This window comes from Hyalella azteca, unplaced genomic scaffold (genome assembly GCF_000764305.2).
Source record: "Hyalella azteca isolate HAZT.00-mixed unplaced genomic scaffold, Hazt_2.0.2 contig531, whole genome shotgun sequence".
Lineage (NCBI taxonomy): Eukaryota > Metazoa > Arthropoda > Malacostraca > Amphipoda > Hyalellidae > Hyalella > Hyalella azteca.
In genome coordinates this window covers 18,364-31,762 of record NW_025930878.1, presented here as the reverse complement: position 1 = coordinate 31,762, position 13,399 = coordinate 18,364, and the positions used below count along the sequence as shown (strand labels likewise).

Sequence of the window (13,399 nt, the reverse complement as noted above, 5' to 3'; positions counted from 1 at the left end):
GTTACAGGAACATGATCGAGGAACTTTTTCTTCCAAGACTCGAAGAAATGAACTTTAGGAACGTGTGGTTTCAGCAAGATGGAGCCACATTGCAAATTTGAACACAATCGCGCAAATGAGATCATCATTGTTTTCAGAGTTGCAACATCACCCTAGTCTAGTTCGTAACGTTTGATGATGATTGTACTTCTAAGAACATTCTAATCATCAAGTACAAATGTCATGAGAGTTTAAATATCATTCTAATCCATGAGATACTTTAAGGTGAATCATTTAATTCTAATCTTGATTGACAGGAGAAAAAAAGTCATATGTTGAAAATACCATTATGATCTAAAACATAACGGGAGAGGAATAAGCTCTCTCAACACGAGGCCGACAACGCACATCACGTGTCTGCGAGCACGTAGAACTAACTCCATTCAACGCGGGATACAAACAATTTCACGGACGCTACGAGACTCGAATGCAGACAGGAGGTACTAAAATAATTACGTTAAATATTTCATTAAATAAAAAAGAACCGACACTCCACAGCCCGACAAGAGCTTGATCACAACATTCAGAAGCCTAAATCTTATATACATACATGCTAAATTGAAACGGTACTCTAGCGTCAATAGTGGGAAAATTTAGAGAATGGCTAACAAATACATCGAGAACGCAAAATTCTTTTAAAACAAGTAAGAAACAACAAGATTCACAACGCGATGTGAATCAAACACAATTTTACAAATTGAATAAATGTCACGGTCTCTAACTTTGAACTGAATAAAAGTATGGGCAAACATGTTTATAGTATTTACAAACATTAAAAATGCAAAGAAAGAAAACTAGTCCCCTTCCAGAAAAATTTTAACGTCAAAAGAAGGTGAGCAGATGAAGCCATTAAGTAAACAGAGTTTGAATATTGTTCATCTTAATATCATATAACATAATAGGCCTCAACTGACCATGTGATTTTGTGAACAGCTTTATTCATATCTTTCTATTATAAGAACTGAGATAGGAAATCTTAAAGGAGAGAGTCACACTAATTGATCACGCCAGTAATGAACGAAAATGTTTAAATTAAATGCGAGCTTTACAGAGTTAATTAACGTCAATGTATTCTAATTATCATGCATTTCTTGCTTTGAATCATACTTGCTCAAAACTCTGACCACATACGATTTAGATGAACGTCTCATCTAGGAAAATAAACAAAACTAAAGGGAATGCTACACGACCAATACATGCCACCAATTCATTAAATTGCATGGGTGTCATTCCATCACACAAACTGAAGATCAGGTGTGACTGTCGCCCATTCACTCACAGATATTCTCTAAGAAAGCAGAAAAATCACCAACTGTTTCTCGGAACTCGGAAGCAACAACACAAACAATTTACGAGCGGAACGCAAAACGTCACTGATGTGAAGTAAACTAATGGTGAAGGTGTAGCTGTGCACCAGTTAGCTTAGATCTTCCTGAGCCTAGCAGACGATTGCTTGGGCGCTGATCTGACGGAGGTTGTGATGGCGGACTTCTTGGAGGGTTCAGTTACAGATCTCTCGCTTTGATTGCTTTTCCGTGTTTTTGTGGCTGAGCCGTTGCGGGTCATAAGAGATTGCCCTGAAAAGTGCAACTTCAAATAAGATACTTAACAGATTTGAATAAGAATAGAAAATGTAATAATGAAAACTAATGAGAGAAAAGTATATCATGGGTCTGGTTTCCTTCCCTCAACAAAAACCAATAACTTACTCTTGAGTTCAGCCTTGAGATGTTCGGGCAGCCAGTCGTAGTCAACGCCGTCAGCAGAGTCGGTGCCTAGTTCAACGCCAGACTGTTGGCTCGACTGCTTCTTGGCGCTGCCCTTCTTGCCTCCACTGGCGCTGAACGAGCTCAGCAGCGTGTGACCTGCTCACCAGTAATCAATCATTGAGAGAAGCAGGGGATCACAAACAACGTTTGAAGAAAAATCAACATCGGTACCTAAAATAACCAATTTGAGAAGAAACAGAGAAACAATTCACCATTTACCAAATATTATCCTGAGCTGGTCACAGATTAAAATATACGTAATTCATATTTCGAGTTAAGTTGCTAAGGAATAAATAGCGCAAATATTCTGCTGATTCAGGCCCAAAAAATCAAGACAAAAGAATGTAGAATTATAAATAAAAAATAAATTAATAATTTCAAGAGTGTTTTTCATCATCTATGAATTTGAATAAGTTTAGTTAAATGCACCCGCTTGGCTAGTTAAAGCATTACTAACGTTACAGCGCACCATCCAATTCACAACGCTATATTCAGAAGACGTCAAATAAAAAATAGTTACGAATTCGTAGGTCAGTCAGCAAATTACTGATGGCTTTTCAAGCTAAACCCACCAGTTGCAGATGAGAAATCAGCCACGCAGTGTGCGCAGGACACTTCGTGTATGTACATGAGCAAATTTTGAAATTTATTATTATTTTATTTATTTTAAAATTAAAGCATACGAGAACTGACCAACGAGCAGGAGCAGCACAGCAAACGCGATGAGGAAGACATAAAGGAAGAATGTCTCTCCGTCAAGCCCTTCATCAACTTCCACGATGTTTACAGTCGAGTTGAAGACAGCTTCTGAGAAGTCTTCTCCATCCTGAAATAAACACGTGGATCAAGAAATGTAAGTTTAATCAAGTTGAACATTTGGCATCAACAGAAGTGAAAGTAAGTAACAAATAAATTATTTTTGTTACAAATTTTTTAGTTGAACTTATTTTTTGTTATTGCATACAGGATTGAGAAACGATGGGCATAAACAGCAACAATTTATGCTACCAAGTTTTAGTAGTAATTAATTTAAGGGATAATTTTTTCAAAAATGCCAGTCCTAAGCTGAGAATCTATATCTTATGCAACAGTTTTCAAGCGAATGTTTAAAATGTACAGGTGTAAAACCTGATGCTTTACACCTCAGTTTCCATAACTTGACATATGTAGTCAATACTAACGAGGATGAACATATGAAGGAACATTCACGTACTAAGGCACTATTTGAACAGTTTAGTAGACAGTGACTCACAGAATCGTGGTAGTACAAGTTGATCTGGAGACCCAAAGGCCTGCCAGCAAAAACATCAGATGGGAAGAAGGTGTAGGAAACCGTGGCTTCTTGCTGAGGCTTCACTATTTTGTTGAACTGAGCCATTGTGAAGTTTTGGATGTAGAAGTTGAAGTCCATTGGGTATCTAGAATATTTTATAATGAAAAACTTAAAAAAAATAAAAATAAATTGACGCATCTCGTGCAATGGCACAAGAAATTATCAAGTCTACATTCACTTCACAACCATAACTAATAAGAGCAGAGTTATACTTCAACTTACTTTCGAAATTATTACCCAAGGTTTTTCTGCTGTACCTCATTTGAGAGACACAAGCTTAAAAAATGTAATCCTGAAAAATCATCTGAAAATTATTGTACAGTTAATATTAGAAAAAAAAGTATAGTGTGTTATTAATTCAATTCAGTTTCTGCACCATTTATTAATTTTTTTCATAAAGCCAATATGATTACTAATTGAACAAAATTATTCATCTTGAGCCTTAACTTGTTCTTCTCTTCTGCTTAATTAATGCCTTAGCACTTCAAAACCCCTCAGATTTCAGGAACAATTTTGGAGAGGCAAAACTCACCGGAAGGAAGCCTCAGCAGCATCAATGACGTACTCGTGGTCACCGTTGTTGGTGACACCAACCAAGAACTCAACAGGTTTTCCAGCTGGCAGCTCTGCAACATGAAAATATTTCAATATAAAATTGAAGGTTATTTCATACCCTGTCCAGACAGGATCCATCACACATCAAATTGCTTCAGAAAATTTACAAATTATGAATCATCCCTAAGGAACAGAAGGTACTCATGACCTTTTATACAAGTAAAATTCTGGATACAGTGATTTTTGTCCTCACCCATGCCATTTCCTTCAGGTTTAGTGAAGAGAATGATCAAATCTATGTCAGGAGATCCAGGTACTTTAGGTTCTTCAGTTACTTCTTCTTCAGCAGCCTCCACATCTCCAGCTTCCACTTGAGCTTCTTCTTCCTCCACATCATCCTCTGTTGCATCTTCAGCTCTAGCAAAAACTTTGCCTGTAAAAAGGGAAAAAAATTATTACATATATAGAATAAAAATGACTGTACATTTACTCAACATATTCACTGCATTTAACATTAAAAATTTCTTACTTCATTAGTTAAACTTTTTAGCTTTAATCAAAGATCAAATTCTGTAAAGAAGCTCAGGAAGCAAACGTGTAAAGTTGATTCATTAGCATGATTGGGGCATTATAAATTCTGCTAGGATATTACAATACTAAAGAACTGCCAGTTTTTAAGGTACATTTTAGCCAGACATGCATCAGAGTTTACAAGTCAGTGATTTGTGAATGGTCAGATTTATGAGAATTGTAATCAAGCCAAGATTCTTGGAGATAAACTATTACCAAGGTATCTCTTGACCACAAACTAATTTATATCAAAGGACACACCTAAAGTAATTAATTGCACAATTTCAATGTTAAAATAATTTGTATTATCAACACTGAACTAGCCCCTCTGTTGAAAATTCATCCATACAATTAAAAAAAGAAATTTTATTCATGCCAAAAAAATCATGACTTTTGATATAGTAATCCAATTCTTTGCACTTCATTTATCTTGGTTTCAGTTTGCCAGGATTGATTTATGTTAGTCAGTTTTTCCTATTGAAACCCCTTGGTCTATTAAAATATAAAGATATTTTTGAATTTCAAAGACTATACAAAAAATCCAAAAATATATTTAAAACTGGGCATTTTTCACACTTTCGTAAAACGGATGAGCAGGAATCACAATTCTAGTGAGAATCTTATGGTTCCAAAAATGGCTTGAAAGGTCTAGCTGCAGTTTGAACAGTTGATATCATGGTGGCATTCTAAATTATCATGTACTTATGTAATTTAGGAGCAGGATGGAGCACATGCCCCGCAAAAGGCGTGGGAGGCCCCGGACAAGCGCACTACAGTGCTCCAGCACTCAAATCACTGCCATTTACAAATGTACCATGCTTGTAGCTGTCTCTTATACACATCTAGATGTGTATAAGAGACAGGTGGGGGCTAACAAGACAAAGGCTCAAGACGCTGTCTTCTGATGGTAACTCAGTAGGGGTTAACAAGACAAAGGCTCAAGACGCTGTCTTCTGATGGTAACTCAGTAGGGGGTTAATAGAAAAAGACTTAAGACGCTGTCTTCTGATGGTTACTCAGTAGGGGTTAACAAGACAAAGGCTCAAGACGCTGTCTTCTGACGGTAACTCAGTAGCGGTTAACAAGACAAAGGCTTAAGACGCTGTCCCTACGGTAAACGTCTTGTAACTTTCTTTCCCAGTTTAGGTACGGATAGCGTTGATAAAGTTTAGAACATGTGTATAAAAAAATTAACCGTTAATTAAATGCCTCATAAGATTTACCCGTTTTATAATTACTCAAGTACCCGAGTAAAGTCGATTCCGAAGTCTTGATTTAAAACGTCAATTTTTCAATTCTCTGATCTAGTTCAAAATTGTATTCAATATCTATGTATGACAATACTTCTACCCATTACACTCACTCTGTCGCTCAACTGGTCTACTTACAAGACTCGTAACAAACAAAGTAGAGTCTAATGAAGTCTTAGCCTTGCCACTACAGGCATGGAATATATCTACTTGGCAAGCCACGACTGAATTTTTTTAACCATGGTTTTATAGATTTGCCAACTGTGATTTCATTTTTTTCAAGCCATGAATTCCATATCTCAGCCACGAAAACCATTTATGAGCCTCCAACTAATTTAATAAGTCCTGTTCACATGTTACCCAAAATATCTAATTTTACCCTTAAAACAGTCAAACAGTAACACACTAACACTAACATTTGTCTTCACTTAATTGGCAACTAAACATGTGATAATGCAGTCTGCCTGCTCCAACGGAAGGAAATCTTCAAGGAAATGTTTTAGGTTGACATGTTATCATGTTCTGCAGGATCTTTTGGCAGAGCGTTGAAGTACTGCAGATTGCACAAGTTGAAAATTTTATGAAAAAACATGTTTGCAAATTGCAAACAGCAATTTTTCCAATCAAACAAAAATACACAACATTAGAGCCATAAGATTTCATACCTACTAAAATTATATGATACAAGAGCCATGATATTTCAGAAAAAGTAGGGTAAACGCGGTATATATAGTCAAATGGGGTAAGACAGGATTGCAGCCTTCGTGGGGTAAGAAAGGACCAGCCCATGGCATGCATTCTAATTGAACTAAATTTAATTTGAAGGAAGAATATGTTAGAGCAATCATTGCATGTCATTTCAGTGTTTGTTTCAACCCTCTTCTGCAAATAATGAATTTCTGGCTAATTTTTAAAGAAAACCTATGTAAAGAAGGGTCACAAAATAGTTAACCCTGCTTGGGAAATAAGCTCTGTCTAATCTGTCTCTTATACACATCTAGATGTGTATAAGAGACAGGGCCATTAGTTATATAATGCAAAATCTAGAGATTCATAGGTAAAGCGACTATTTCTATGCTGATCATATAGATGCCACTACTCGGTGGTTATTATACACAATGGCTTCCTAACCCTCACCGCTACCTTACGAATGTCTAGCCATATTTCATGATGTNAGCGATGAGACATATACCATTCGATTTGCAATTGAAATATCTAGAGATTCGTCGTAGCTTTTTTTCAATTTCGTTATAGTTTTGAAAATATTTTGAAAAAAGGGAAGGGAAAATGGGGAAAATCGAAAAATTTTCGAAAATTTTGGGAAAAATGCTCCCACATCCACAAAAATTCGAAATTCGAAAAAAGCTACGACGAATCGATAGATATGGTCCTTACGCATCGAATGATATGCGTCTCGATGTTGTAGCTTGAAAATTCTAGGAGGAGATAGATTTCTACAGTACCCCCTTTTTTGGCCGTTTTCTAAGAATTTCACGTTTTCTTTTATTTTTTTCGAAAAATTGACACGAATAAAAGCTGTCTATTTTTTGATTTGACATATGTGTACCAAGTTTCAAAGTGATCCGTCTGTAAATAGCCGAGATAATTTTTGGGGTAGACGCTCCCCTTAAAGGATTCCTAATATATGCACAGACATATTTAAAAGTCTCAAACCATAATATTCTTTCTACACAAACAGTTTATCACTATTTGGTTGGCATGCACCATCTCTCTTTGGATCTCAACATTTTCCCGCTAGATGGCCCAGACCTAGTGTTTTGGCAGTAGTTTGACGCGCAAATGTATGACGTCACTATTTCAACCATCAACGAATGCATGGAACTAAAACAAAGCTTAATATAAAGGAAAAACTAGAGAGGTGTCAGAATTACCTTAGTTACCTACAATGTTGTAATATACCGCATTTACCCTAGGACTTTTCCAGCCCTGTGCAGCTGTGCCACTATAGTAAACTGAAATGCATGGTTTATATTGACAGCAGAAAAGCAACTTTTATGCATCAGTGATGATGATTGTCTACATCAATATTGATATTTGTGCCAGCAGCACAAATGAGTAGATATACTGGCCTCAGGCTCTTCAATAGAAATGGTATTTTATAACCAAATGATCCAAATCTGAACCATATCTTTCTAGCATAATCAAAAAGGCTTTGAAAAGTTTTTATTTATCATGTGCTAGAAAAATTTTTCATACTTCTTACTATAAAATCTCAAATGAATAATGTGACCTATTTTTTAAATACCTAGGTAAGGCTAGGTTATCTAAAATCTTATGGCCAGAATAGGTATGCACTTTTCTTATTATTTAGATAGGAGATAGCCTAATTCATCTAGGTATATGGAATTTCAAGGCTCCAAAAATGGCAAGAAAGCTCATGGGTCATCAATCAAACCTTCCAATTTGTAGTTCTGCCCAGTGTTATAAGGAGTTGTAATTTATGTGGCAACTGGTGAGTGGCATCAATGACAGTTGATCCTGTTGGTGCAACATTATCAAATAAGGCCTAGCCTATCAAGAAACAATCACTGACTCGGCACAACCTGTGTCATTGACACTTGACAGTAGGTATTCTATTCAAGACTGCACACTGCAGTGCAAATGTGCAATCACCACAATCTGTGATTGGCGCGACATAGGCTAAGTCATGAGATGAAACACAAAAAAAAAAAACTTTCTAATGCACCAATAAGAATTCTCGATTTAAATTCCAAGTAAATAGAAATTTTGGTTACAAATTAACGATTCATATCTGCAATTGTCGGTGAAGACTGGTACCTAAGTAAGACTTAGTCACTGACTCACTGGCAATTGTTGTTCATTAATTTGTTGACGTGCAGTGACAAGTCAAAAGAGCAAGATCTAACAGACTTAGACAGTGGCAGTGTCATGGATGATAGAGTAGAGTTCCATGAACGAAATAGCTGTAGCTAATAAAATTTCGGGCAGAAATCAAAATAATTGATGCTCACCAGGTTCGATAATGGATATTAAGAATGGTAAACCAATTAAGGTTAACAGTAATAATCTAATAGGGAGTTTCATTTTTTAACTAATTCCGGGAGGAAGCGCCACCTCTTCACCTCAGCTGGTTCTCTACACACTGACTATGTTTACATCCATAGCGGTGGCTGAAGTGGTAAGTGCCAAATGCCTCAAAATCAAACTTACATTACAATTAAGGGTAAATTTAGACAATTAAAAAAAACTATTCAACCATCAAAAATCACATTTAAGCATTTTTCTCAAAATTATTCACAACAATACCAACTTAAATTAGTATCATTTCCAAATTCAGAAACACAAGTTGGCAACTATGATAGTGACGTGCCGGCACGAAGTTGATACTCTGCTTCTCTCTGCACGAAAACAAGAATTGCTTCGACGCGTGGAGCCTTCAAAATGGTTCTAATCCCTTGTTTAAAAACAAAGATATATTTTTTTATAATTAGTAATCAATGCATTGATAGCATATCTTACATAATATTAATATAGGGTTCAGTTGTTTATTCATGAAAATTTTCCCATATCAACATTATGCATCCATTACGACTGTAGCATGACTTTTCATAAGGTGACGAAATGTAGATATTCATAAAGGTTTCCTAAAGTTGTATCTCCACGTAACTGAAAAAGGGAATAGGTGTCAGGTTAGCTCAATAATCTTTCTATTCTGAAAAAAGTTCTTTAGTTACCTGACAGCAATTATATCAGCCTCATCATAAAGTGATGTTAGAATGCGAGTTAAATAACGTACGTCTCGGATGATCAGGCTGGTAGAAGCTATGGCGAAGTATATGTTCAGACAGGAAACGACTAGCACCATACGGGCCTAGTAGAAGTTTAGTAGCTATTTCAAATAAACTTAAATCTCTGGTCAAAGGCCAGTTTTTAGATATCCTGTGAACAAGTCATGAGAAGTGCAATAATCGGCGACAGGCCACACCGGTCTACTTACTCTTCTGCGCCGAAAACACCATATTCTATACCATACTCCACCTGAACGTAATATAAGTCACAGAAGTCGTAAAAAAATTCATTGAAGTTACTTAACTTCCTAATACGACTGTGATAATTTCAAGCGGGTTTTACGGCATTTGCACTCGATTGACAAAATTTTATTCATTTGCATAGAAGTATAGAGCAGGTATTGAGAGTGCAGCGAGGGATGGAAGGGATTTATCTGCATACAAGTGAAGAGCAAGTATTAAGAGTGCAGCGAGGGATGGAAGGGATTTATTTGCATACAAGTGAAGTGCAAGTATTGAGAGTGTAGCGAGGGATGGAAGGGATTTATTTGCATACAAGTGAAGAGCAAGTATTGAGAGTGCAGCGAGGTATGGAAGGGATTTATTTGCATACAAGTGAAGAGCAAGCATTGAGAGTGCAGCGAGGGATAGAAGGGATTTATTTGCATACAAGTGAAGAGCAGGTATTGAGAGTGCAGCGAGGTATGGAAGGGATTTATTTGCATACAAGTGAAGAGCAAGCATTTTTCATTTTCAACTCTGGCACTCATAAATCCGTCAATAATGAATGGATTTTACTCAAATTTGAAATATAAGTAGATAATATCAGTAATTTGCGGACGGAATTTTTTCAAATTTTTACATTCATTACTTTTTTTATTATCACGGAAACCTAACTTCACGTTCACTTCGCAGGTTAGGTCCTAGTCAGGTCAAGTTTCAGTATTTTGTGACATTAACAAAAAATTAACAAAATACTGAAACTTGACCTGACTAGGACCTAACCTGCGAGGTAAACGTGAAGTTAGGTTTCCGTGATATTAAAAAAGTAATGAATGTAAAAATTTGAAAAAATTCCGTCCGCAAATTACTGATATTATCTACTTATATTTCAAATTTGAATAAAATCCGTTCATTATTGAAGGATTTATGAGTGCCAGAGTTGAAAATTAAGTTAGGTTTTCCGTATTAAGAAAAAAGTTATTGATGTAAAAATTCGAAAAAATTCCGTCCGCAAATTACTGATATTATCTACTCAAATTTAAAAAAAATCTGTCATTATTGAAGGATTTATGAGTGCCAGAGTTTCGAGCTCGCAGGCGAGTTCGCTGAAGTGTCGATTCGGTTAATTTCAAGCGGGTTGTACGGCATTTGCACTCGATTGACAAAATTTTATTCACTTGCACAGAAGTAAAGAGCAGGCATTGAGAGTGCAGCGACTAGCGAGGGATGGAAGGGATTTATCTGCATACAAGCGAAGAGCAAGTATTGTGAGTGCAGCGAGGGATTTATTTGCATACAAGTGAGGAGCAAGTATTGTGAGTGCAGCGAGGGATTTATTTGCATACAAGTAAAGAGCAAGTATTGAGAGTGCAGCGATGGAACGAAGGTTTTTGAACAGGAAGAGTTTGAGGAAGTATAAAAATACACCCATCTACTCCTTGTAAATTACCATGGTAATTTATTTAGGGTTTTGTTCTAACTATTTTTGATTTGATTCGAACAGCGGAATGGCTGTAGGGGGCACTTTTTAAATGCCGGACTTTTGGACTCTTTTGTGAGAAAGTTTTCAGTCAAAGATTGAAAACGAATAAATAAGTTAATCCTGCAACTTTTCTGGTATCTTGAGAATCAACCTCCATACCACATTCACTGAATATCATTATCAACATAGAGCACAACTCTCTGGTAGTGGCGCCAGAGCTCCACTCCCATACATAAAAAATATAACTCAGTACTCGCTGCAGTGAGTGACAGAGAGCGCTTTTTCTCGTCGACAAAAACAGACAGACGGACAGACGGACATGACGAGCACAATAGTGCATTTTTCCATAAATGAGAAAATGCGCTAAAAAGAATTAGTTATATTGTCCAAATAGTAACATTCTGTCTCACCAACAGCACAAGCACAGGCTGACGTAGCATTGATAGTTTTTTTTAGCGAATTTTGTCAGGATGTTCCACAAAACACTCAGAGAAATTGTTGGGGAATGTTACAACTAGCGATGCACTTTTTTGTCCTTGTGTGGGTCCATGACCTAGTTTGATACAGCAAAAGGACTTACGCAGTGCCAGTCCTACGTCCGCTCTATGACCGTGCTGTGGGAAAGGAAGTGCGTAACTATTTGGACAATTTGACTCGATAATTTTTCTGTGTGGCGAAAGTGAAGAGAATAAGTCAGTGAAGGGTAATAAGCGCATGGCTATTTGGACAAAATGTCACTCATTTTTCTGGTTGTGTAAAGTCGCAGCCGGTAGCAGCAGCGCTGACGAGGGACGCTGGGGCCGCGGCAGCAGCAGTCCTGCCACCACGTCGGTGTGAGGTTCACGTGCCAGCTTGGCTGTCGTCCTCTCACGTGCACTCACTGAAATGAGGGTGACTTCGTCCAAATAACGATGCATTTAACGTCCTTGTGTAGATAATTCTCATCCAGATTGGCCGGGTAAAAATGCGTCGTATCAGTGCAACGAGCAGAGAGTGCGTCACTATATGAACAATTTGACTGTCATTTTTTTAGTGCAATTTTTAGAGTCTATTTTCCCGATTCATTTCGATAAGGAAATATTTTACGATACTGGGTAACAAATGTGAACAGGTAACGAGTTACCAGAAGGGAAAGCTTTATGTGCGAGTGCTGGTAACCATATTTTATCATAAAACATATATATTTTGTCAAAAAATGTGTGAATCCATGTATTTACTAGAATGTCAAGAGTCATCAGCATGAGCTTGTTTATTATTACATTATAGTTCAAGTACATGTATTTCAGTTTAATCAAGAAAAGCAAGATTCAATACATTTCTAGAGACTCTCAAACGACTGCTTTTCATCGCTTCTTTTCTTCATAAGGCTTGCAAAGCTCGAGGCATTATCATTCATAATTAACAAACATTTATTCAAGCTCATGATGCGATATATTGTAAAATTTCACAAATTTTAGTAATTACATAGCAAGTTACGTAGAAGTAAACGAATTATAATTTCCTGCCAAGCGCTAGCGAAGGAAAAGCTATAGGTCTTGTGATGAAATATTTTGGGGATAATCTATTAAATTTAACACTTCAAACTCACAATGGCCATAAATTACAATACTTGACAAAGCCTGATGAGTATTTTCAGCTCGTTGTTCTTTACTATAGCACCATAGGCCTTGAAATTTGTTTCTTTTTTACAAAATACTAGACATAAATTATTTACCGGAATTTATTACGTTTTCAGACCGTTTTATTCATACCATTTAAAATTCTGATCGACTTTTGTCACTAAATTTTAGGTCTCGTTCAAATCTTTCAATTAGAAAAGTGAATGAGAATTTTAAAAAATGGATGACGTACATTGCACTGAAACGCCCTTTTGTCGGAGAAAACTGGGTCACAATGACCCACACAATGGGCAAAACGTGCGTCACCCATGTTAATCAGCATATATTAGCATATATATTTAATTTGTATACGTGTATATATGGTCTAAGGTTCAACTTCCATGGGCTTCTGACAAATGAAAGCCAGACATGTTTGGTGACCTTAGAAATAGCTGCGTGTTAGAACCCAACTGATATTGTTAAGAATTGCATACTTCAGAATTACATTCTCTAGATTTACATATTCTAGATTTACATACTCCAGAATTGCATACTCCAGAATTACATACTCCAGAATTGCATACTCCAGAATTACATACTCCAGAATTACATACTCCAGAATTACATACTCTAGATTTACATACTCCAGAATTACATATTCTAGATTTACATACTCCAGAATTGCATACTCCAGAATTACATAGAACAGAATTACATAATCCAGATTTGCATGCTTCAGAATTGCATAATACAGATTTACACACTCCAGATTAGATTAATCCAGATTTGCATACTCAACAATTTCAGCAA

At 36.5% G+C, this 13,399-nt stretch overlaps 1 protein-coding gene across 1 annotated transcript; it reads right to left on the bottom strand.

Annotated features, from left to right (window-relative positions):
- Positions 1-314: 314 nt before the first annotated feature.
- LOC108672965 (translocon-associated protein subunit alpha) lies at positions 315-8,863 on the bottom strand. Its single transcript, XM_018160733.2, has 7 exons — positions 8,510-8,863; positions 3,950-4,129; positions 3,674-3,767; positions 3,061-3,226; positions 2,502-2,634; positions 1,749-1,904; positions 315-1,616 (listed from the first exon to the last, which is right to left on the bottom strand). The coding sequence occupies exons 1-7, from the start codon at positions 8,580-8,582 to the stop codon at positions 1,462-1,464; spliced, it is 957 nt and encodes a 318-aa protein (XP_018016222.1). The 5' UTR covers positions 8,583-8,863; the 3' UTR covers positions 315-1,461.
- Between the last annotated feature and the right edge of the window lie 4,536 nt (positions 8,864-13,399).

Coding starts and splice junctions, on each gene's coding strand:
- LOC108672965 (XM_018160733.2), bottom strand. CDS start 8,582: ATGAAACTCCCTATTAGATTATTACTGTTAACCTTAATTGGTTTACCA. Junction 2,635..3,060: donor ACTTGTACTACCACGATTCT/GTGAGTCACTGT, acceptor TGTTTATTTCAG/GATGGAGAAGACTTCTCAGA. Junction 1,617..1,748: donor TCTCAAGGCTGAACTCAAGA/GTAAGTTATTGG, acceptor TGCACTTTTCAG/GGCAATCTCTTATGACCCGC.